This window comes from Sorghum bicolor, chromosome 1 (assembly GCF_000003195.3).
Source record: "Sorghum bicolor cultivar BTx623 chromosome 1, Sorghum_bicolor_NCBIv3, whole genome shotgun sequence".
Taxonomy (NCBI): Eukaryota; Viridiplantae; Streptophyta; class Magnoliopsida; order Poales; family Poaceae; genus Sorghum; species Sorghum bicolor.
Window position 1 is genome coordinate 22,306,520 of NC_012870.2, and position 23,105 is coordinate 22,329,624.

The 23,105-nt window shown below is 41.7% G+C and overlaps 1 protein-coding gene across 1 annotated transcript; it reads right to left on the reverse strand.

Moving 5' to 3' along the window:
• LOC8070532 (protein FAR1-RELATED SEQUENCE 5) lies at positions 1-21,707 on the reverse strand. The gene is made up of 5 exons (XM_002467092.2): positions 21,513-21,707; positions 21,298-21,378; positions 20,274-21,197; positions 898-1,668; positions 1-720 (listed from the first exon to the last, which is right to left on the reverse strand). Exons 1-5 carry the CDS (start codon positions 21,705-21,707, stop codon positions 1-3), a joined length of 2,691 nt encoding a protein of 896 aa, XP_002467137.2.

Here is a 23,105-nt window from a genome sequence, read left to right on the forward strand (position 1 = left end):
CTACAGCTTTAACTCTGTGTCCCTTAGGTGCATTGCTGCCGATAAGAACTTGCACGTCTCCACACCGTGGCCTTCTTCGTGGCATACCAAGCACACCGACTCTTTGGCTTTGTCTTTCTTAGCCTTGGACTTGTTCTTCTTTATTGCTTTTTCTTTCACTTGTTGTACAAAGGTCTTCTTACGGTCAACCTTGTTCCTAGGCCTCCCTTGTGGATCTTTTGCTGGAGGGTTCTTGAACTTTGTTTGTTTCACCCCTCTCTCCACCTCCTTTGCACCCTCAACTACATTTGGGGGATCATTTTGTCTTGAAATCAATGCTTTCGTAGTTTCCTTCGCCTTTTCCCTCAAATGATCGATCCCTTGTGAACCCACCATGTACTCTTCTGGACCCACACAAGCATCAGCAGCCAGCTGTGTCATTTTCCTACACAATGCATTGTACCTCAGCTTATTTGTCGCTGGAACACCAAACACTGGTTCAGGACCTGACAAATGTTGAGGAACTTTCAGCGTAGCTTCTTCAGACCACCTATGCAGCAGATACTTCTGCGGTACATGTTGCACATCAAGTGTAGTAAAGACTTTCAGGATGTGAGGACATAGGAGACCATCTTGGTCAAACATGTTGCAAGAGCAAGTGTATGTTTCAGACCCCTGATTCGCAGCAACATTGTATGTTTTCAATGTCACCTCACCTTCCTTGTATACTCGTTTCAACACCTACAACATAAGTACAAAATAGGGGTACCATCAATTTACAAAGTCACCCAGAATTATTGTTTCAATGGACTCTAGATTCTGTTTCACTAGTAATGAATAACATGTTTCAGTATTTTTGTAAAACAGAACATCTATGTATGCTGCAACAGAAATGTGCAGTCTGTATGTACACCTTACCTGCACTGTCATTTGGCTTCCCTCTTTAGCAATCGAATCTATAGTTAATGCCGTGGAATCACGCAGCAACTCTTGAAACTTGAAGAAAATACTTCTAGTGTAGAACTTAGATACTTGCTTCTCAATTTGAGACCTCCCCCACAGCGGTGGATTTGTCGTTTCACCTTTTGCTGCTTCTCGATACTCCTTCTCAATCCTTGTTTCCATTATGTACTCATATTGGGTAAGGAACTGCAACACTGAGTCCTGTGGGTGCACCATTGTCTTGAATAATGCATTCATACTCTCAGATCTTCCTGTTGTGCTTGTGAAGGGAAAGAAGCATTTCTTGAAATATGCAGGTGCCCACATAGACTTGGTTGAAGACATGTTTTGAAAGTGATCATTGCTATGCATATCATACTTCACCCCTATGTTATGCCACAACGTCTCAAACTCCTCTGGAGACTCGGTGAAGTTGATGCAATAGTCAAACTCATCTGCAAATTCTGGGTTGTTTCTAATTAACCAACCAAACTTCTCACAAGCTTTGCTGACCACATGAAACTTGCAGCACCTATGTGTTGTAGAAGGGAATACCTGTGCTATTGCAGCTTTCATGGCCCTATCCTGGTCAGTCATGATGTTGGTTGGTGCTATTCCACCCATTGCATCCTTGAGCGTTTGAAGCACCCACACAAATGTTTCAGTAGTCTCATCCGGAAGCAGAGCACAACCTAGTAGGATGCTTTGGGCATGATTGTTGATCCCAACAATTGGTGCAAAGGGCATGTTGTAACACTCTCGTGTTAAGTGAACTAAAACATGACATGTCATCATGAGCATTGCATCGTAAATTCGTTAAGCACACACTAATGCATTAACTTAAAATAAGTTTAAATTGGATGAATGTGTTTAGGAAGTAAAGTGTGTTTATTTTATGTATGGATGTTTGTTTTGGAGTTTAAAAACCTAGTGTGAAAGTTTTTCCGAAAGACTTAGGGGGGAAACCCTAGTTTTCAAAACCTTAGATTTGTCCCCTTTTGTGTGATTTAAAAACTAAGCAAAATTTGAAGTTGAGTTCAAAAGCAAAGTTGTCGATCTTGTCAAGATGTACAACTTTGGTGTTTTGAGTTTTTGAAGTTTCAGTACAAAATTCAAAGTAATTTTGAAAATACAAATTTCCGAAAAGTGTCCCCTTTTCAAACTTAAATCTCCAATTCAAAATCTGTTTGGAATTTTGAAAAGTGGTCAACATGAAAGTTGTAGAGCTTGAAAAGTTGAACAACTTTCATGTTGGGAGTTTTTCAAGTTGTTATGCAAAATCAAAAGTAATTTTAGAAATTCTGTTTTGCCCCAATTCAAAAATTTGGAATTGAGCTTGAATTTCCAACTGTTTGGCTCAAATTCATCCTTTTCCATTTCAAATCAGTCTTTGGTCGTTAAAGATGTTTGGTAGCTCATCAAATTTTACACAACTCTTATTTTGGCATATTTTCATCTTCTATTCAAAATCTCAGAGTAATTTTAAGTTTTCAGAAAGGGTATTTTGGGGAAAAGGGGGATAAGCTCGGCCCCTGTTCATGGCGGTGTACCGCCGAGCGTCGATCGGCGTTTGCCGACTCGTGAACCGCCGTTTCATCTCGTCCAAGCACGTGCTCGCGTCCGTGGCAAAGTGGAGCAGCTGCTGGCGAAGTGGAGCGCGACGTGCCCTTCTCTTCCGCGAGCACCGACCTCCTTTTCGCCACCGGAGCACCGAGGAGCAGTACCTTGTCCCCATCCAAATTGGCCGTGCTCGATCCTCCTCGTATCAAATTGAGCCGTCCACGATGTTCGCCACCTCCTTGCGAATCCAGAACACCACCAAGCTCGCCCCATAACCCTCTCAATCGCCGGGACACCTCCATCCTCTCCATCTCCGGCCAGAACTGCCGCCGTGGGGCTCTTACCGTGGCCACGGTGTTCTAGTCGGTATCATGTTTCCCTGGCAGCTGTTTCGAGTTCCTCTTGTGTTCTAGTAGCTCATGCTCTCTCTCTTTTCCTTTGGGCGCGAACAGAATCGCCGGAATAAGCTCGCCGGGGCCGGAGCGCCCGCCCGATCGCACTGTCACCGTCGCCAGCAACTTCAACTGTTTCTCCCGTCGTGGTGATGTGAGCATCGTGTTCCCTATACCTCCTTGAAGCTCCTTGTTCCTCTTGTCTACGCTCTACCGAGCTCTAGTGTCCGGTCTACGGATGACCGCCATGGCCGTCCGCCATGCTCGCGGCCGAGGTAGAAGGAGGGAGGTAGAGTCTCTGCGAATAGTACCTATGGGGTCGTTAACTCGAGGCGAAGCCGATGCGCGCGCACGCGAGGGCCGAAGGCCTCTCTACCGGCCGCTGGAACGGCGGCAGTGTCGCCGCGCGTGAAAGGGACGGAGCTGACAGGTGGGGTCTGCCTGTCAGTGTCCCGTGTGAGAGAGAAGGAGAGGACGCGGGCGTGCGCAGCGCGCATGCGGGCCGGAAGCAGTGGGCCGGTCTGCGGCCCAGTTTCGAAGCAACCCACTGCACAGTGTCTTTTTCTTTTTCTTTTGTGCAGTTTTTGCTTGATATTTGAAATTGTGTATTAATTTGTGTAGTGATCCAAAAATAGTGAAACTTTTTGTATAGCTTACATAAAATGGATAGAGCCTAAGAAAAATGTTAGGTTTGATTTTCTGATAATTTTCATGTATGCATAAATTGCCTTTGTATATTAATGAATAAATCTTCCATGATTTTTAGTAAATTATGGGTATATCCAAAAATCATGAAATTTAAAATGTAAGCTTGTGTTAATGTTATTTAGCTTCATGATTAATTTCAGCTCTGTTTGATCAAGTATGCTCTGTTTCTTGATAAAGCTATTTAAAATGCTTATAAAAGAAATAGAAATAATTAATCCCTTTAGGCTTTGTGTGATATTTTGGATTGATTGGCAACCAGTGATTACTTAGCATGATATGCTCCCTGGTTATGGTTTAATTCATGTACATGATCCTTATGATATGATAGGTCCACAACATTGCTTAATAAAGATAATAAAATTGATTTAGTAATAATCCATGTTTTTGGGTAGCTAAATTAATTTGTTTCTTTACCATGAAGGTAAAGTGTACTCGAGATAATCATATTTTGTTGTTATCATCTAAGAACATGTAACCTGTCTTTATCATGCCATGAGTATATCATAATCATGCATATGCACTTTTACGTATAGAGTACGCTCCGGAAGAATCTGATTCCCAGTGGGTTTCTTCCGAGTTTGTGGATCCTTCGGGTGTTGTTGAGTTGCCGAACGTCCCCTCCGACCAAGGCAAGCCCCGGACATTAAACCCTATCCTTGTATTTTCATAAAGTTATTTATATCATTTGAGTTAATATGATGCATTAGGTGAATAGGAGTTGAGTGAATCCTATTTGCTGCATTATCTACCTTGATGATTTCCATATTAACCTTGATACCTGCTTTATGAAAATGCTTAGTATGCTTAGCCCTGCTTATTAGATAAGTTTTCAAATGAGAACGTTTGAAGGGTCGTTGTGGAATACTTTTATGGTTAATAAAGTTTAAACTTGAGACCGGTCGGTGGACTTGCTTTAAGAATGGAGTCTTAAAGTAGTGTCTCCAACTGAGTCGATTAAGGACCGTACCGTTGATTGGCCTGTTGTGATTGAGACCTTTGAGTACAGCCCACATGCGCTGGTAAGCCTTACCTATAGCTATTCCGATACTTGAGAACGGCTAACCGCGTACTGGGAGTGGAAAGATGGCGAGAGTAGCGTGTACCCACCTTACGGATCTGAGATGACCGGGAAACATCTAGATTGGCTGTAGGATGGTGGTGTACTGTACTCTCGGGTGACGCTGGACCCGTTCTTGTATGGGAGGATCTATAGAAAAGGTTGACATATGCAAGATTAAGTTCTACATATGTCGTGTGGTACTGAATCCCCAGCTGGGTTTAATCGATTCGAATCGCCGTGTTTCCTCGGATATGGAGCCTCAATCCTCACCCCATCATCGTAGTAATAAGTGAATCTTTGGTATAAGAAAGAGATGTTTTGCTTATGAAAGTTGGATAATGATCTTGGCTAGCTATAAGTGATAATCTTGAGTTAAAACTTGAAAGTAAGCTTTACTCTTAGTAAGCTTTTATGCAAAAGAAATATTTGATCTTGATAAAGCTTTACCTTGAATCCCTATAGCCTGCATACCTGAGTCTTCATCTCTTTTATAGTCGGTTAAGTCTTGTGGAGTACTTTTGTACTCAGGGTTTCTTAACCCATGTTGCAGGTGAGTCTGTTGATAATCCTTTTGATGGTCATGGTTATTTTACTCTTGTGGAGGAGAGTGATGATGATGAACCTGATGTGTGACCTTGGGCAAGTAAAAACTTGTTGTGTGATCTATGGTTTATGTAATATAATGTTCCGAAGCTTTTATGTATCAAATACTTATGGTTTGTAAACTATGAACTTAAGTTTCAATCTATGTTATGTAACCTTTCCGCTTTTACTCTGATTTCTCTTATCTATGAAATGTGGTAATACTGTGATACTTGATGAGGGAATTCCTGAAAAGATTGTTACGTGGATGATTCGGGTTTCCCGAGGACACCCGACAGTCTTCTTGAGTCATTTGGAACTCGTGCACGTCGATCAGAAGTCTTTGGGACAATGATGTGTGCATGTGGGCCACTTAATTCAGGAGGTTCTGCCACAGCTGGTATCAGAGCAGGTTTCCCTTAGAAAGTATAGCAGTATTCGGTTTTGAAAACTTCAAAAGTTTTTGAGTCAAACCAAATTTCAAATTAGTTTGAGTCCAAATTGCTTCTAAGCTTGTCTTATGCTTCTAACTTGTCTCAGTTCATTCTTTAGACTTATCCTTCTATCTAAATGGATATGTTCTTAGTATAATTATGGTGATATTTATATACAAGGAACAATGCTTATAATGTTATAATATTGCCCTATTTATGAAAAGAACGTTTATGCACTTTTATATCAAGTGCCTAACTTAAAGTTAATTATTTGTTTGATGTATGCTTGGTTCGTAAGTACGTTTCATGCATCATTATTGATAACATGTAATTAACTTTCCTCCTTAGAGTTGTTAATAATTAGAGGTAATATGTCCATCTAATTGTAAAACTCTATCCTTTAACCTTGGAACATATATAGTTCTAATATTCAAAATAAAAATATTTTGGCAAATGGCTCGTACCCGCCTAACCGCTCGCAAGTCCACCGGAGGTCGTGTCCCCAGGCACCAGTTGGCATCAAGGGATCCGCCACCCTCCGACAGCAGCGACAGCAGCACTGATAACTCCAGCGACGGAAACGGGAGTGACACCAGCGGAGGTCCTCCTTCACCAAGGACTTACAGGCTTATGAAGAATGATCTGCGCCTGATGCTCACTGACAACATCAATATGGAAGTTCAGCTGTACCATATGGCGGGGTATGTGGTCAATCTGGAAGCCTATGCCAACACCCTCCATGAGGAAGTGCACCAGCTGCAGGATGCTCTCAATCCACCCGAGGCTCCTGAAGCAGCAGAGGAAGGACCAGTTGTCATCCAAGTGGATAGTGATACTTCTGAGGATGAAGCAGAGGAACCAGGAACTCCCACTCCAGATGAGGGTGTTACCACCAGTGAGTCGGAGATGGATGACGACTAGGTGTTGAGAAGGCAAGAAGTATGACCGAGTGTGATCTTCTGACTTTGTAACTTAGTTAGTCAGAAAACCTCTAGTATGGGAAGTGTGTAAGATAGTGGTTTCGGAAGTCCTGCCCAGGAGCGGACTTGTATGATAAATAAGATGAACTGTTTGTGCTATGTAAGCCATGATGTATGATGTTTAAGTAAGTATGTTAATTAAAGTGTGATGTGTTTTTAAACAGATGTCTGCTAACAACCATGGAGCTAGTTCGTCCCAGGGTGGGGATGATTTTCCTAATGCACCACCAGTTCCACCCTCTTTGGCTGATGCAATTGCAGCATTGGTCAATGCAACAACTCTGTTAGCACAAAACCAGAATGTTGGTCAGCGTGGCCGTGGTCGCCATAACCGAGAGGAAACCACATATGTTGACTTCACAGATACTCGTCCCCCAGTTTTCACAAAAGCTGATGAACCTCTTGAAGCTGAGGATTGGCTTCGCACTATGGAGCAAAAGTTCAGTCTCATCAACTGTACTGAAACCCAGAAGCCAGCTTTCGCCGCTCAGCAGCTGAGAGGAGCAGCAGGAGTTTGGTGGGAAAACTTACTGGCTGTTCAACCAGCCCGTCACCGAATCACTTGGGGAGAATTCAAGGAAGCCTTCAGGGCTCATTACATTCCTAAGGGAGTTATGAAAATGAAGCTCGAAGAGTTCTTAGCTCTCCGTCAGGGGGATGACTCAGTTATACAGTATATTGGAAAGTTTAATCATCTGTCCCAATATGCAATTGAGCAAGTCAACACTGATGAAAAGAAGAAGGATTGTTTCATGAGAGGCTTGAATACAAAGCTTCAACTGATGATGGCATCATGTGGCAATATATCTTATCATGAGGCAGTGAACATTGCTATCTCCAGTGAAGAAAAGAACCGCAAACATAAGGAGGCTAAGAAGAAGAAGGGGTTTGTCTCAGGGTCTGGATCATCTGGCGGCAACAAGAAGCGCCAGAGGCTCATATATCATCCAGCTCAGCAGTTCCGCCCATCTTATCGTCCTTCTTATCAGCCACCTCAGCAGCAGAATATGCAGAGGAATTTTGCAAGGCCGCCAATGCCATTCAATGTTCAACGTCAGCCAAATGTTCCTGCCATTCGTCCGCCAATGCCACAAGCTGCAAACAACCCTTGTTACAATTGTGGGAAGAGTGGACATTTTTCTCGTGAATGTCCATATCCAAGGCAAAATGTTCCAAATGTCAACGCACCAAGGCCAGTTGGAAATCAACAAACAAATCAGAACAAAGGTCATGCCCAGAATCCGCAGAAGGGTAAAGGTACTCAGAAAACAGGAAGGGTTTTCCATACTCAAGTTGAAGCTATACCTGAGGGAGAGCCAGTGATGCTTGGTATGTTCCCTGTTGCCCAACACCCAGCACTTACACTTTTTGATTCTGGAGCATCACATACTTTCATGAATAGAACATTTGCGGAAAAGCATAATATACCTATTGGTGCAACCAAAGATGAGTTCTTTATACAGTCACCTGGGGGTCGACTATGCACTAAGGAAATGGTACATCAGGTGCCAATAGACTTGGGTGGATATATATTTCCAACATCCATGATAGTGTTAAAAGATCCAAGTATAGATGTGATCTTGGGTATGAACTGGATGAGCCAGAGAGGTGCAGTTATAGACACCTTAAATAGAACTATCAGGGTCAACTTACCTTATAGCAAGTCTCAACTTCTTATCCATCTTCCTACCCTTAAGAGAGCAGTTGAGCAAGTATGTGCTACCTCTGTTAAGGAAATCAAGGATATTCCAGTGGTCTGTGAGTTTCCTGATGTGTTTCCAGAAGATTTACCTGGTTTGCCACCGGATCGTGATGTGGAGTTTGAAATAGAGCTCAAGCCAGGGACAGCACCAATATCTAGAAGAGCTTATAGAATGCCACCAAAAGAATTAGCAGAATTGAAAACGCAGTTGCAAGAATTGATGGATAAAGGTTTCATTCGACCTAGTTCATCACCATGGGGTTGTCCGGCAATCTTTGTGAAGAAAAAGGACCATACCTTGAGGTTATGTGTGGACTATCGTCCTTTGAATGAGGTAACAATCAAGAATAAGTATCCTTTGCCCCGTATTGATCTTCTCTTTGATCAACTAACCGGTGCTAAGGTATTTTCAAAGATAGACTTGAGATCTGGGTATCATCAAATTAAGATCAAGCCAAAAGATGTTCCGAAAACAGCATTCACTACCCGATATGGTCTGTATGAATATCTGGTCATGTCTTTTGGTCTGACAAATGCCCCAGCACATTTTATGTATTTGATGAATTCAGTGTTCATGCCAGAGTTAGATAAGTTCGTGGTGGTATTCATTGATGACATTCTCATCTATTCCAAAACTAAAGAAGAACATGAAGAGCATCTCAGGATAGTGTTGACTCGCCTGAGAGAACATCAATTATATGCTAAGTTTAGCAAGTGTGAATTCTGGATAGATGAAGTTCAATTTTTGGGTCATGTCCTGTCAGCTGAAGGTGTTGCAGTAGACCCAAGCAAAGTTCAAGAAGTTCTTGACTGGAAGTCACCAACTTCAGTACATCAAGTTCGGAGTTTCTTAGGATTGGCGGGGTATTATCGCAGGTTTATCCCTGACTTCTCCAAGATCTCTAAACCAATGACAACACTGCTGAAGAATGATACCAAGTTTGTGTGGTCATCCGAGTGTGAAGAAGCTTTTCGGACCTTAAAAAAGTTGTTGACCACTGCACCAGTGCTAGCTCAACCTGATATTGAAAAATCTTTTGATGTGTATTGTGATGCTTCAGGCAAAGGCATTGGGTGTGTACTAATGCAAGAAGGCAGAGTCATTGCATATGCTTCACGACAACTTAAGCGTCATGAAGAGCATTATCCAACCCATGATCTAGAGTTGGCAGCTGTAGTCCATGCTCTGAAGATCTGGCGACATTATCTATTGGGCAATACTTGTCACATATATACTGATCATAAGAGTTTGAAATACATCTTTACTCAGTCAGAGTTGAATATGCGCCAGAGAAGATGGTTAGAACTGATAAAAGATTATGATATTGAGGTACATTATCACCCAGGCAAAGCCAATGTGGTGGCAGATGCACTCAGTCGAAAGAGCCATTGCAATTGTCTGGAAGTCAAGCCTATAGACCTTACCTTATGTTATGAATTTGAAAAGTTAGGTCTTGAGATGATTCCACAAGGGAGTTTGACAAATATGACAGTTCAGTCATCCATCAAAGATCAGATTATTACAGCCCAACAAGAAAATAAGGGTATAATCTTTTTGAAAAGAAAGGTTCAGTCTGAACCAAATTCTAAGTTCAGAATAGATGAAGTTGGAGTGATTTGGTTCAAGGATCGTTTAGTAGTTCCAAAGGTCCCTGAACTCAGAAAACAAATTCTTGATGAAGCTCATGCAACAAAACTTTCAATCCATCCAGGTAGTAATAAGATGTATCATGATCTAAAACAAAGATTCTGGTGGACTAAGATGAAGCTTGAAATTGCTAGTTATGTGGCTAGATGTGATACTTGTCAAAAGGTGAAAGCAGTTCATCTTAGGTCTGCTGGAGAATTGCAACCGTTGCCAATTCCATCTTGGAAGTGGGATGACATTAGTATGGACTTCATAGTGGGTCTACCTAGAACAATGAAAGGGTTTGATTCCATATGGGTTATTGTTGATCGTCTGACAAAATCAGCTCATTTCATTCCTGTAAGAAAGAAGTATCGAGCTTCCATCTATGCTAAGATATACTTTAACAGAATTGTAAGTTTACATGGTATTCCAAAGACTATCGTATCTGATAGGGGGACGCAATTTGTAAATGCTTTCTGGAAGCACTTACATAAGTCCTTGGGTACTAAACTTCTGCATAGTACAGCTTATCATCCACAGACTGGGGGCCAGACTGAAAGAGTCAACCAAATCTTAGAAGATATGTTAAGATCTTGTGTGCTCAGTTATTCAGAGAAGTGGCACGAATGTTTGCCTTTAGCAGAATTCTCTTATAATAATAGTTATCAAGAGAGCATTAAGATGGCACCATTCGAAGCTCTGTATGGCAGAAGGTGCAGGACACCTTTGAATTGGTCAGAACCTGGAGAACATAGTCTCTTCGGGGTTGACTTAGTCAAAGAAACCGAAGAAAAAGTCAGGCTCATTCGAGAGAATATGAAGATAGCACAGTCCAGGCAAAAGAGTTATGCTGATAAGAGACGCCGATCTCTTAGCTTTGAGGTTAGTGACTATGTATACCTCAAAGTGTCACCTATGAAAGGAGTCACTCGTTTTGGAGTAAAAGGAAAGTTGGCACCTCGATATATAGGTCCATATCAAATCCTTGAAAGATGTGGAAAGGTGGCATATCGTCTAGATTTACCACCACAGTTGTTATCAGTACACAATGTGTTCCATGTCTCTCAGTTGAAGAAATGTCTTCGAGTGCCTGATCATATCATTCCTGTTGAAGGAATTGAGTTAAAGCCTGATCTGACATATTCAGAGTATCCTATCAAGATTTTGGATCAAAAAGATCGAGTCACTCGTAGAAGAACTATCAAATTTTACAAGGTGCAATGGAATCAACATACCGAAGAAGAAGCCACGTGGGAATCCGAAGAGTTTCTCTTAGAACGTTTTCCTGAGTTCTTTTCTTCTGTCTTATCCTTGTAATCTATAGTATAATGATCTACCCCTGTTTTTGTAAAAGTTGGAAATGGAAGTGCTTGACAAATTTCCTTTTCCAGTAGTTAGCCTTTAGGGTAAATCTCGGGACGAGATTTCTTTAAGGGGGAAAGAGCTGTAACACTCTCGTGTTAAGTGAACTAAAACATGACATGTCATCATGAGCATTGCATCGTAAATTCGTTAAGCACACACTAATGCATTAACTTAAAATAAGTTTAAATTGGATGAATGTGTTTAGGAAGTAAAGTGTGTTTATTTTATGTATGGATGTTTGTTTTGGAGTTTAAAAACCTAGTGTGAAAGTTTTTCCGAAAGACTTAGGGGGGAAACCCTAGTTTTCAAAACCTTAGATTTGTCCCCTTTTGTGTGATTTAAAAACTAAGCAAAATTTGAAGTTGAGTTCAAAAGCAAAGTTGTCGATCTTGTCAAGATGTACAACTTTGGTGTTTTGAGTTTTTGAAGTTTCAGTACAAAATTCAAAGTAATTTTGAAAATACAAATTTCCGAAAAGTGTCCCCTTTTCAAACTTAAATCTCCAATTCAAAATCTGTTTGGAATTTTGAAAAGTGGTCAACATGAAAGTTGTAGAGCTTGAAAAGTTGAACAACTTTCATGTTGGGAGTTTTTCAAGTTGTTATGCAAAATCAAAAGTAATTTTAGAAATTTTGTTTTGCCCCAATTCAAAAATTTGGAATTGAGCTTGAATTTCCAACTGTTTGGCTCAAATTCATCCTTTTCCATTTCAAATCAGTCTTTGGTCGTTAAAGATGTTTGGTAGCTCATCAAATTTTACACAACTCTTATTTTGGCATATTTTCATCTTCTATTCAAAATCTCAGAGTAATTTTAAGTTTTCAGAAAGGGTATTTTGGGGAAAAGGGGGATAAGCTCGGCCCCTGTTCATGGCGGTGTACCGCCGAGCGTCGATCGGCGTTTGCCGACTCGTGAACCGCCGTTTCATCTCGTCCAAGCACGTGCTCGCGTCCGTGGCAAAGTGGAGCAGCTGCTGGCGAAGTGGAGCGCGACGTGCCCTTCTCTTCCGCGAGCACCGACCTCCTTTTCGCCACCGGAGCACCGAGGAGCAGTACCTTGTCCCCATCCAAATTGGCCGTGCTCGATCCTCCTCGTATCAAATTGAGCCGTCCACGATGTTCGCCACCTCCTTGCGAATCCAGAACACCACCAAGCTCGCCCCATAACCCTCTCAATCGCCGGGACACCTCCATCCTCTCCATCTCCGGCCAGAACTGCCGCCGTGGGGCTCTTACCGTGGCCACGGTGTTCTAGTCGGTATCATGTTTCCCTGGCAGCTGTTTCGAGTTCCTCTTGTGTTCTAGTAGCTCATGCTCTCTCTCTTTTCCTTTGGGCGCGAACAGAATCGCCGGAATAAGCTCGCCGGGGCCGGAGCGCCCGCCCGATCGCACTGTCACCGTCGCCAGCAACTTCAACTGTTTCTCCCGTCGTGGTGATGTGAGCATCGTGTTCCCTATACCTCCTTGAAGCTCCTTGTTCCTCTTGTCTACGCTCTACCGAGCTCTAGTGCTGTAACATCCCTGATGTTACGAACACTAAAACTGGATCATGTCATCATAAGCATTTCAAAGCATATTTGTTGAGCACATCATTATGCATCAACTTAAAATAAGTTTATTTTGGTTGATTGTGCTTAGGGAATTAAAGTGTGTTTATCTTGTGAAGTGATGCTTGTGATGGTTGTTTAATCCCTAGTTAAGGAGGGTGGTAAGGAAATAGCTAAGGAAAAACCCTAATTTCAATCCTAGTTTTTACCCCCTTTTGTGCAATTTAAAAACTAAGCAAAATTTGAGGATGAGTTCAAAAGAAAAGTTGTAGATCTTATCAAGATGTACAACTTTGGTGTTTTGAGTTTTTGAAGTTTCAGTACAAAATTCAAAGTAATTTTGAAAATACAGATTTCCAGAAATTGTCCCCTTTTCCAATTTGAATCCCCAATTCAAAATCTATTTGGAATCTTGAAAAGTGGCCAACATAAAAGTTGTAGATCTCAAAAAGTTAAAAAACTTTCATGTTGGGAATTTTTCAAGTTGTTTTGGAAAATCAAAAGTAATTTTGGAATTTCTAATCTGCCCCAATTCAAAATTGGAAATTTTCCAATTTGAGATTTGAATTTCAAACTGTTTGGCTCAAATTCGTCCCTTTCCATTTAAAATAAGCATTGGACCCTTAAAGATGTTTTGTAGCATTCAAAATTCTGAACAAGTTTTATTTTGGCATAAATTTGACTTCTATTCAAATTTTGGGAGTAATTTAAAGAAAAACCAGAGAAGGGATAACTCTCTGCTACAGTGCACCGACCAACGTCGGTGGCCAACGCCGCTCCGTGGCGCTGCCGAGCTCGCGCTGGCACTCTGCATGAGAGCCCACGCAGCTGCTAGACAGCTGACTTGCCGCCTTCTAGAGCTCGGCCACCCTGACTCGCGAGCTCCATGTGTGTGGACTCCTCTTCTCTTCTCTTTGAGCTCGCCACCGCCATCGCCGTCGTCTTACTGGCCACCCCGAAAATTCGTCGTCTTCATAGCTCCTCCGCCTCCCCAGTGTTTCTCTTTAGCTTCGCCCAAAGCCTATCTACCTCTTGAGCTCCCCTGCGCGCGCTCTAGCCCACCATAGCGCCTGCTTCACGCATCTTCCTCAGCTCCGGCCAAAAGCGCCGTCGAGGAGCACCTCACCGTGGCCAAGCCACTCTAGTGCATCTCCACGGCTGAAAGGCACCGGTATACACTCCCGGTGAGTCACTGATGCTCACGCGCCCTTCGTTTTGCTCTCTACCACGCAGTAGGTAGTGGGCCGTGACATCGCCGCCAGTCTGCACAGCCGAGCTCCACCTCCGCGTGGCCATGCCTCTGCAGGCCACCTCCGACCGAGTAGAGGACACCATCAAATGCGCATGAGTCCGAGAAAGCTCCCTCGCCACTCCGTTGCCACAGATACGCATCCCACCGTCGAAACCGCAAGCTCCGACGAGCTTCCTCTGTTTTCAGTTCGCGCCAGGGACTTCGCGTTTGAATTCAACACAAGGCAAGGGTCTAACTGCGAAGTTCGTGACTCAGGTGAATAGTGCCATCAGGACCTGTTTGTAGATGTTTTGTTAGATCTTTGGAAATTCATATCTAGAGTTTGGTAGCTCCAATTTTGGTGAACCAAATTTTGTTGTGCTCCTTGAGATGTCTAGTTTTTATTAAAAATATGAAACTGACCATGTTTTGTAGTAAAATAATTAGTTATGATTTATGTCTTTTAATTATGCTTAAAGGGAAGAAATTCATATCTATTGCTGTATAGCTTCTTTTAAGATGAAACTTTTATGGTAGGCTAATGATTATGTGTGTGTGCTGTGGTTAAGTTTTTAGATTCATTGGATGAAATATGATTAAGTTATTAATTTATCTTGTTTAGTGCTTATTAAATAGTTTACAATTAAACTAAAAAATTAATAAATGTAAAATATGGTTCCTCTGCCTTTATATGAGATTGTTATATCATATAGATACATAATTTAGCTATGTGTTTGTAGAAAATGTCGAGTTTCTTATTTATCTTGCTGTTACATGCTTCCTTGTGATGGAAATTTATCTTTTTCATGGAAATTGCTATACTTATCCAAATGGCATGAAATTTATACAATAGACTTTTGAGAACATATATGAGCTGATGTAGTTTTCTCAGAATTTACTGTGTACTTTTGATATATGGTTATTACTTAGTCTATTTATCTAAATAAATTAATAAAGACATGAAATGTATTTATTTAGGGATGACCATGATATTTTTCTAGTATCTCTTTGATGTATTTCAACTTTTGGTGAGCTGGGTTTTGCCCAGGTCCAAGTTTGGAACATAAATGAAATGTTATTTGTCTATAATTAAATTATTAGTGATTTCTGGACAGTTTCTGGAACCTTATGAATTGCTCTAGGTAAATAATGTTGGATATGAAACTTGTCTATAACAAAGTTGTATAGAATTCATGTATCTAGCTGGTGTTAAATTTTGGTGGCATTTGGCCCTATAGTTTCTGAGTTATGCCTGTTTAAATTTAAGTTCAGAAATGGTTCCTCTCTGTCAAATTCTGGATCAGTTTCTGTAGTTGTGAAATTACAACCTACTAAACTTATGAATCATGCTTTCATGATAAAAGATGAATTGTAGTAATTTTCATAAGCTTTCCAAAATGTTATGGATCATGAATTTTGATGATCTAGAACTCTGGTTATAGATGTATGAAGTTTAATGTCTGATTCTGTCCAAGGTCTGGACAAAATTGTTTATTCATACTGTTTGGCCATTTTATCTTTTAAATCAGTTCTCGAAGATAATAACAAAGTTGTAGAAAATTATCTAAGCTTTCCAGAAAGTCTAATATCATCTTTATTGGATGTTTGGATCTCTAATTATGGTTGAATGAAGTTGTGTATATGCTGCTGTCCCGGTTATGTGTGCAAATAGAGTTGTTTGTTTTTAGCTAGCCTTTAGCTTAATTTCCAAATTAGAATTTGAGTGCTTTTGGGATTGTGTGATGACCTGAGGTCATTATCTTTAATGACCTTTGGCACTTAATTATTGTTTGATGTTAATACTTAATTACTGCCATTAATATTTAATTAAGAATTGAATAAGATAAATAGAAAACCTAATCATTTTAGGTTTTGATTGATCTTTGGGATTGATTGACAACCAGTGGTTACTTGGCATGATAGGCTCCCTGGTTATGGATTATTTCATATAAATGATCTTTGTTGTCTGATAGCTACACAACCTTGCTTAATGAAGATGATAAAATTTGCTTAGAAGTAATCTATGTCTTGATAGCTAGATTAGTTTATTTCTATACCATGAAGGTAAGTTGTACTCGAGGTAGTTATGTTTGTTGTTATCATCCAAGAACATGTAATCTGTCTTTATCATGTCATGAGCATCTCATTGATCATACATATGCACTTTTACGTATAGAATACGCTCCGGAAGAATCAGATCCTCAGTGGGTCACTTCCGAGTTTGAAGAACCATCTGGTTTTGCTGAGTTGTCGAACGTCCCTTCCGGTCAAGGCAAGCCCCGGACATTAAACCCTATCCTTGTATTTTCATAAAGTTATTTATATCACTTGAGTTAATATGATGCATTAGGTGAATAGGAGTTGAGTGAATCCTATTTGCTGCATTATCTACCTTGATGATTTCCATATTAACCTTGATACCTGCTTTATGAAAATGCTTAGTATGCTTAGCCCTGCTTATTAGATAAGTTTTCAAATGAGAACGTTTAAAGGGTCGTTGTGGAATACTTTTATGGTTAATAATGTTTAAACTTGAGACCGGTCGGTGGACTTGCTTTAAGAATGGAGTCTTAAAGTAGTGTCTCCAACTGAGTCGATTAAGGACCGTACCGTTGATTGGCCTGTTGTGATTGAGACCTTTGAGTACAGCCCACATGCGCTGGTAAGCCTTACCTATAGCTATTCCGATACTTGAGAACGGCTAACCGCGTCCTGGGAGTGGAGAGATGGCGAGAGTAGCGTGTACCCACCTTACGGATCTGAGATGACCGGGAAACATCTAGATTGGCTGTAGGATGGTGGTGTACTGTACTCTCGGGTGACGCTGGACCCGTTCTTGTATGGGAGGATCTATAGAAAAGGTTGACATATGCAAGATTAAGTTCTACATATGTCGTGTGGTACTGAATCCCCAGCTGGGTTTAATCGATTCGAATCGCCGTGTTTCCTCGGATATGGAGCCTCAATCCTCACACCATCATCGTAGTAATAAGTGAATCTTTGGTATAAGAAAGAGGTGTTTTGCTTATGAAAGTTGGATAATGATCTTGGCTAGTTATAAGTGATAATCTTGAGTTAAAACTTGAAAGTAGGCTTTACTCTTAGTAAGCTTTTATGCAAAAGAAATACTTGATCTTGATAAAGCTTTACCTTGAATCCCTATAGCCTGCATACCTGAGTCTTCACCTCTTTTATAGTCGGTTAAGTCTTGTTGAGTACTTTTGTACTCAGGGTTTATTAACCCCTGTTGCAGGTGCTGACTTAGACTGCTAATGGAGGTCATGTCGGTGGGCGCGACATGATTTATCCACCTCTTCTACCTTAGAAGCTTCACCTAAGATGCTTCCGCTACTCTATACACCTTTTGGAAATTTAGTTAAGTTTATACTTCATCATATGTTGTAAATTAAGTTATAAATCTTCCGCACTCTGATCTAAGTTATTTTTGTAACAAATGTTGTAATGTTGTGGTAACTCCATGTTGATCCTGTATGAGTTAAAACGTGGATGATTCGGGTTTCCCGAGGACACCCGACAGACTTCTTGAGTCATTTGGAACTCGTGCACGCTGATCAGAAGTCTTTGAGACAATGATGGGTGCATGTGGGCCACTTAATTCAGGAGGTTCTGCCACAAGTGTCCGGTCTACGGATGACCGCCATGGCCGTCCGCCATGCTCGCGGCCGAGGTAGAAGGAGGGAGGTAGAGTCTCTGCGAATAGTACCTATGGGGTCGTTAACTCGAGGCGAAGCCGATGCGCGCGCACGCGAGGGCCGAAGGCCTCTCTACCGGCCGCTGGAACGGCGGCAGTGTCGCCGCGCGTGAAAGGGACGGAGCTGACAGGTGGGGTCTGCCTGTCAGTGTCCCGTGTGAGAGAGAAGGAGAGGACGCGGGCGTGCGCAGCGCGCATGCGGGCCGGAAGCAGTGGGCCGGTCTGCGGCCCAGTTTCGAAGCAACCCACTGCGCAGTGTCTTTTTCTTTTTCTTTTGTGCAGTTTTTGCTTGATATTTGAAATTGTGTATTAATTTGTGTAGTGATCCAAAAATAGTGAAACTTTTTGTATAGCTTACATAAAATGGATAGAGCCTAAGAAAAATGTTAGGTTTGATTTTCTGATAATTTTCATGTATGCATAAATTGCCTTTGTATATTAATGAATAAATCTTCCATGATTTTTAGTAAATTATGGGTATATCCAAAAATCATGAAATTTAAAATGTAAGCTTGTGTTAATGTTATTTAGCTTCATGATTAATTTCAGCTCTGTTTGATCAAGTATGCTCTGTTTCTTGATAAAGCTATTTAAAATGCTTATAAAAGAAATAGAAATAATTAATCCCTTTAGGCTTTGTGTGATATTTTGGATTGATTGGCAACCAGTGATTACTTAGCATGATATGCTCCCTGGTTATGGTTTAATTCATGTACATGATCCTTATGATATGATAGGTCAACAACATTGCTTAATAAAGATAATAAAATTGATTTAGTAATAATCCATGTTTTTGGGTAGCTAAATTAATTTGTTTCTTTACCATGAAGGTAAAGTGTACTCGAGATAATCATATTTTGTTGTTATCATCTAAGAACATGTAACCTGTCTTTATCATGCCATGAGTATATCATAATCATGCATATGCACTTTTACGTATAGAGTACGCTCCGGAAGAATCTGATTCCCAGTGGGTTTCTTCCGAGTTTGTGGATCCTTCGGGTGTTGTTGAGTTGCCGAACGTCCCCTCCGACCAAGGCAAACCCCGGACATTAAACCCTATCCTTGTATTTTCATAAAGTTATTTATATCATTTGAGTTAATATGATGCATTAGGTGAATAGGAGTTGAGTGAATCCTATTTGCTGCATTATCTACCTTGATGATTTCCATATTAACCTTGATACCTGCTTTATGAAAATGCTTAGTATGCTTAGCCCTGCTTATTAGATAAGTTTTCAAATGAGAACGTTTGAAGGGTCGTTGTGGAATACTTTTATGGTTAATAAAGTTTAAACTTGAGACCGGTCGGTGGACTTGCTTTAAGAATGGAGTCTTAAAGTAGTGTCTCCAACTGAGTCGATTAAGGACCGTACCGTTGATTGGCCTGTTGTGATTGAGACCTTTGAGTACAGCCCACATGCGCTGGTAAGCCTTACCTATAGTTATTCCGATACTTGAGAACGGCTAACCGCGTACTGGGAGTGGAAAGATGGCGAGAGTAGCGTGTACCCACCTTACGGATCTGAGATGACCGGGAAACATCTAGATTGGCTGTAGGATGGTGGTGTACTGTACTCTCGGGTGACGCTGGACCCGTTCTTGTATGGGAGGATCTATAGAAAAGGTTGACATATGCAAGATTAAGTTCTACATATGTCGTGTGGTACTGAATCCCCAGCTGGGTTTAATCGATTCGAATCGCCGTGTTTCCTCGGATATGGAGCCTCAATCCTCACCCCATCATCGTAGTAATAAGTGAATCTTTGGTATAAGAAAGAGATGTTTTGCTTATGAAAGTTGGATAATGATCTTGGCTAGCTATAAGTGATAATCTTGAGTTAAAACTTGAAAGTAAGCTTTACTCTTAGTAAGCTTTTATGCAAAAGAAATATTTGATCTTGATAAAGCTTTACCTTGAATCCCTATAGCCTGCATACCTGAGTCTTCATCTCTTTTATAGTCGGTTAAGTCTTGTGGAGTACTTTTGTACTCAGGGTTTCTTAACCCATGTTGCAGGTGAGTCTGTTGATAATCCTTTTGATGGTCATGGTTATTTTACTCTTGTGGAGGAGAGTGATGATGATGAACCTGATGTGTGACCTTGGGCAAGTAAAAACTTGTTGTGTGATCTATGGTTTATGTAATATAATGTTCCGAAGCTTTTATGTATCAAATACTTATGGTTTGTAAACTATGAACTTAAGTTTCAATCTATGTTATGTAACCTTTCCGCTTTTACTCTGATTTCTCTTATCTATGAAATGTGGTAATACTGTGATACTTGATGAGGGAATTCCTGAAAAGATTGTTACGTGGATGATTCGGGTTTCCCGAGGACACCCGACAGTCTTCTTGAGTCATTTGGAACTCGTGCACGTCGATCAGAAGTCTTTGGGACAATGATGTGTGCATGTGGGCCACTTAATTCAGGAGGTTCTGCCACACATGTTGTACCGGTTAGTGCAGAACGTCGTGTCAAAGAATATGCAATCCCTGAAGCACTTGTACAACTCCCTTGATCTGCCATCAACCCAAAACAACCCCCTTACAGCATTCTCAGCATCTAGCTTGATAGCATAGAAGAAGCTAGGGCTCTCGGCTTGCAACTTCTGAAAATACTCTAGGACAGCATCCATGTCTCTGTACCGTAGTCCTGCCCTCAAGTGTGTCCTCATATTGGAGACATCCTTACTGTTGAAGGTTAGGTTTCCCACGCCTCCATGGAAGTCTCCTAGCACTGCCATGATTTGCATGGTGGATATGTTTCGATGGTGCAGTGTCTTCAATAGCTCATAATCTGCCCATGATATTCGTCTGTGCGACCGCAGCTGCATTACCCTGCCCTTTATCTTCACCAAAGGGTGTGTATGCTCTGCTTGAAACACAACAACCCTCCACCTTCCGTTACGTAGACCCACAGCCATATGTGCCTTACAATCTGCCTTCTTTAACGTGCTTCGTTTCCTTGTTGCAGTGGTCATTACCGCTGTTGCACTCTTCTTCTTGGATGTAGCTGCTGCCGATGATGATGCATTACTCGATGCACTTTCTTCCTTTTCACCAGGTGTAATCCTTGCATGCGAACATTCAAACTCCTTCCTTATCAATTGTTTAGTCACACGACTACTTCTTGATGAGCCTATCCTGATACTGAATCCCATCTTGAATGCATAAGCGTTGTACACCCTCCTTGCTTCATCTATTGTATCAAACTCCATCCCTTCAAATGGAACAATTGGTTGGGAGCTAACAACGTCCTGTTCTTCTTCATACACCAACTCGTCATCAGTTATCTCCACATCAACACCCTCAAACGGCTGAACTGCTGCCCCGTTAGAAAGACTCTGATCAAGAATAGGGTCAATGGAACCCTATGTTACAAATACATTGTCAGATTACACACGCAGTCAACAACAGCTAATTATTTTGAAGGAAATAAATAATTTTAGTTAGAGTTTCCCAGAAACATACTTCTGAAACATAGGCAGCCCTGTTAGTGCTTGAAGTTGCAACAATCTGGTGATGTCCACTAACAGAATCGTCATCAACCTCCTGCACGTTTCAAAGTGTCATCATAGAACACACAGCAGAACACACAGACAACCAAAATTCTTGTTGCAGTGGACTCTGGTAAATATTTGAGTACTATTGTAACACAAGTTTCAGTAGCAAAACAGAGGAATTACACGCTGATTGGGTTGATTTGAATTCGTCACCACCATCTCCTTGCCTCTGGTGATTGCAACAGGCACTCCGTCCCTTGATCCCCGGTTTGGGCCCTCCTTGCGCCCGTCTACCCATAGATCTGTCTCACGGCCCTCAACAATCGCCGGGGGACGGCAACCCGTGGGGATCTCGGCGTTGGCCAGCAGATGAGACATGAAGCGGTCGAAGGCGACGGGGGAACGGGGTTTGCCGGTGCCAGCGCGGGGAGGACCTCTGCGGAGGGGAACACGGAGGAGGGGAACTGCGGGAGGATGGGCGGCGTGGCGAGACGGGCGGCGCGGCGGGATGGCTTCGCGGGGCCACGCGGACGGCGGCGCGGCGGGATGGCTGCGCGGGGCTCCGCGGACGGCGGCGCGGCGGGATGGTTGCGCGGGGCCGCACGCGAGCGCGCCGCGAGTCGGGCCGCACGCGAGTCCGGATTGGTTGGGTCTCTGTCCGTTGGTCGGGTGTTAGGTGCGTCCGGACACACACGTACGAGCCGGACGTCCGGGCGCTAGGTGGACCGTATTTTTTTTCTTGTCACGAAGACATGAGTTAAGATAAGACTAAAGAAAGTAGTTTAATTTAGCTCTCTCTTATTTCTTTCTTTCATCTATGCAGCTGTTTTTCCTCTTGCACCAACTACTCACTCTAGCACTTGAATCAGCCGCTAGCTGAAGATTGAGGCCCCGTTCGTTTCTACAGGAACGATTCCTGGCCGCATAATCCGTTCACAAATTTATACAAACCAGGAATTATTCCAAGCCGTTCCTGGCCTGTTCCGACGTAAACGAACATGGCCTGAGGTTGTTGACGAGTGATCAGTATGGTCATACCACGCGTGCACGTACGCCAGCAGGCCGGCCAGTGTCAGCTCGATATAGCCGATGGTCGTCTCTAGCGGCTGGGGCCAATAAAATTCAGGACTTCGGGGAGCTGATCACGGAATTTCTTTGTGGTGATAATATAGAACAACGATACTTTTGAGTTTTTTCTTGGAGGAGATCATGCGAATATAGAAGGAATGGGCCGGGATATTTTGACGAGGGAGATTATCATACTATTGATTGAGCTACCATTAAACCTCAAATGAATTTTATCAAGATGGAATACATTTGATATATACCAAAGCTCTACTATAACGTTTCCCTAAAATATAATGAGGGCTTCATATATCCTGTGCTGGTGAATCATCACTTTCCATTAAAAGAGTATTTTAATTCCTAGGTGTGGCTCAAACTGTCAATAAGGAATAACTAGTTTTGTTTTTTAAAAAAAGGATGTGGTTATGCATTATTTGTCCAACGCTCACGGAAAAGGATGCTACACCAAATATTTGGCATGCCTGGTCACCTCAAAACTATAGTGATTCTCACATACCATCAGGAATGAAAATGGCCAGAAGTGGTACTATAATACACAATACAAAAACAACCGTTACAGAATGTTTTTTTTTGTTTTTATCAAAATATCTAATAATGAAAAAGAGTAAAAAAATGTTGTGCTAAAATTTGAAAATAGCATTTGTCATGTTTCCATAACAAATTAACAACATAAATAAAAAAAATATAGAA